We start from the raw sequence: 2,922 nt of genomic DNA on the forward strand, positions 1-2,922 counted from the left end.
TTATATTAAAAATTTTATTAATTATTAACTAATGTTAGCAGAGTATAACTTTCTGTCTGTTTTGCATTGAAATATACCAAAGGAAAAAAGGTAAATACTAAATATGTGTTTGAGATCGTATTAAAATACATGTAATTTAATTACATCTTTGCAACATGGGCTTCGCATTGTTATTTCATCGCGATTAAAATCGAAAAACAACTCAAAGAAACAGCCAAATTGTTATCGTTATTATTATTCGAGGTTTTTTGGTGTCAACGAAGCCCATGTCACAAACAAGTACAATAATAAAACGCGAAAACAACTTTGTCGGTTGGCCGCGCGATAAACGGCAGCCGGCACGCGCAAGGCCGTGACGTACGGGCCACCGGCCTATTATTCGCGCTAAGTCTCATCTCGCGCCGATATTTCAAGTGGCGGCCAATGAAGTTTGGCGCCGCGTTGATTTTTCGAACCGAACTCGGAGGTTCAAACTTATTGGCAGCGAGAGAATAAAGAACCGCTATAAAAGGGCCCGCTCATGAGGAGCGCCCGACACTCGCTGAAAACACGTAGAGTAACCGCATACGATTTACCGCTTTTGATAACCGCAATTCTTTTGATAACCGCTTTTCTTTGTGATACACCGCATTTAAGACAACTGCTCGTTTCTGGACAATCTCTTTTTCTGACTTTTCGGAGACTTTTATAATTATTCGTGCATCGTGTTTATTACTGTGTAAAACTGTTTCGTTATTTACGTGAATTGACATTATTGTTTATTTAATCATTAAAGACACAAAATTAGAAAATCGTGATGCTTTTTTGTGACGCTAAGTCGTTCTGCAAATCCTTGCGTTTCGTCGCGCTCAAAATTTCGGGTCGCTCTCGAACAATATGCCTTGATACAGTATAATAATCTCTTATTTAGAACTTGTGCGATACAAAGGAACTCAGAATAACCATCTAGCAACCATCGCGACGATGTATAATCGATAACAATGATGTCGACATCTGCATTCGATTCCCTCAACTACATTTTAATGTTTTTTTATCATACTATTATTGCAGGGTGCATCAAATATCTATGAACTAATAAATATAATTATAAATATAATTATAAATATAAATAAATATATATATAAATGAATATAAATCCCGTCGTTATAAAATCAAAGTGAGTTTTAAGACATTCTATGTTTCTCTATGAAATAAAAGTTATCACAAGAGATGTTTAATATTAATGACAATTTTCTAAACAGTTGTGATACTCAGCGTCCGCGGAACGCTGGTCAGAAAATTTATGCTGGCCGCCCACGAGTTGGAAATGACACGAGGGGAGTGGGCTTTCCTCGATGTCGAGATATTTCACGTAAGGTGTTATAGAAAAAAATGAGACAAGAAAAAATTATCAATTCAATGTAAACGTGACGATAAATCATGGAATAATACCTTTTTCATTGACATTAAAGCGACAAAACAATTTTAAGGGCTCTTACTGGGGCGATCATGACTGGGAGGTCGGAGACGAGGACGATGCCGCTGCCAGGAAGGCTTATGAGGCTTTATTGAGGGTGTCTCTTCTTCAGCCGACTACTTCGCGATTTCAGGGTTTTGCCGATAGTGTCAGGCAACGCGCGCAGTCGGATTACAATTACACATTTTCGGAGGGCGAAGAAGTGAGCCAATTGTAATAATACTTTATAGTTGAACCCGCTCACGTGCATTAACAAGACAACTACAACCGAGGAAAAGGAAGTCCATCAGGAACTTCGAGTCACCCGGTACATCAAGGCAACAACGATAAGCCGAACCTGAGAAGGCGCACCGACCTATCTCAACGGCACGCGACGATCGATACCCGATGGCCGACACCGAACGAGAGACAATGCTGCTCATCGTATTATTGTATAAGACAAACAATTAAAAATTTGTAAACGCGTGAATGTCGGAAAACCGAAACGCGCAACAAAAAAGCGTAGCGGATAAATCGTGGCTATTTAGCGAACCAGCGAATAGAGCCATTAGAAATAGCGCAGTAAGCCCTATAAAAGTAGCAGTAGGAGCACTCCGGGATATACGCGATAATGGTACGAAGAAATCTAAACGCGTTAAATTCAAGCAAGAATTTGTCCGAACCAGAACTCGGAGCAAACGTTGTAATTGAACGCGAATTTTCATTCGGCGAATTAGACAACAGTTTAATAGCGAATAATATAGAATTAAATGTTGAAGTCGAATCATCAATAAGCGCGTCTAGTAGACTAACACACCGCCGCGAATTCTCACTAACGTCATACGACTCGAGTACCTTTGACCCCGACGAAATCTATCGCACGAACATGTATAACTCAAACGCTTCCGCATCGCAACCCATCACATCGGAAGATATCGATGAGGGAATTAAGCGATTACAAGAAGAAGCAAATAGAAACGCGACACAATCAAACGCGCAAGCTCAACACAAACCGCAGAAAGAAACGGACAGAGCAGCCGACGACCTTAGGGAAATATTGCGGGAAATGAGAGAGGAAATGAGACGGGAAATTAAAAGTATGCATGCCGAGATATACGATTTAAGAATTAGAGGACCGCAACCCCGACAAAACAATGAGCATAGAACTCCGCCGGGAGAAAGAACCGAAACCGCGTACGAGTCCACACCCGAAGATGTACGACATCGAAGAGGACACGGATTTTTACCATTAAAAGAGGCTCGCGGAATGATTCCGGAATTCGACGGATCACCAAATAAATTGCAAGAATTTTTGAGCGCGACTATCTATGCGGTAGAACATATCGACCCGTTAGATGAAGTAACGCTATTAGGAGCTGTATTATGTACGAAATTAAAAGGCAGAGCAATGCTAGATTTCCAAACGCAAAAAATTTGAGACTTCGCGCAATTAAAAAATGAATTAGAGGTCTGCTATGCGAGTAAAA

The 2,922-nt window shown here is 40.4% G+C and overlaps 1 protein-coding gene across 1 annotated transcript; it reads left to right on the plus strand.

The window, feature by feature from the left end:
- The first annotated feature begins 1,124 nt into the window (after positions 1 to 1,124).
- Positions 1,125 to 1,699, plus strand: LOC115240104 (atrial natriuretic peptide receptor 3-like). Its single transcript, XM_029815072.1, has 2 exons — positions 1,125 to 1,351; positions 1,470 to 1,699. Exons 1-2 carry the CDS (start codon positions 1,283 to 1,285, stop codon positions 1,671 to 1,673), a joined length of 273 nt encoding a protein of 90 aa, XP_029670932.1. The 5' UTR covers positions 1,125 to 1,282; the 3' UTR covers positions 1,674 to 1,699.
- Positions 1,700 to 2,922: the final 1,223 nt, after the last annotated feature.

Source organism: Formica exsecta, unplaced genomic scaffold (assembly GCF_003651465.1).
Source record: "Formica exsecta isolate Colony F162 unplaced genomic scaffold, ASM365146v1 scaffold408, whole genome shotgun sequence".
Lineage (NCBI taxonomy): Eukaryota > Metazoa > Arthropoda > Insecta > Hymenoptera > Formicidae > Formica > Formica exsecta.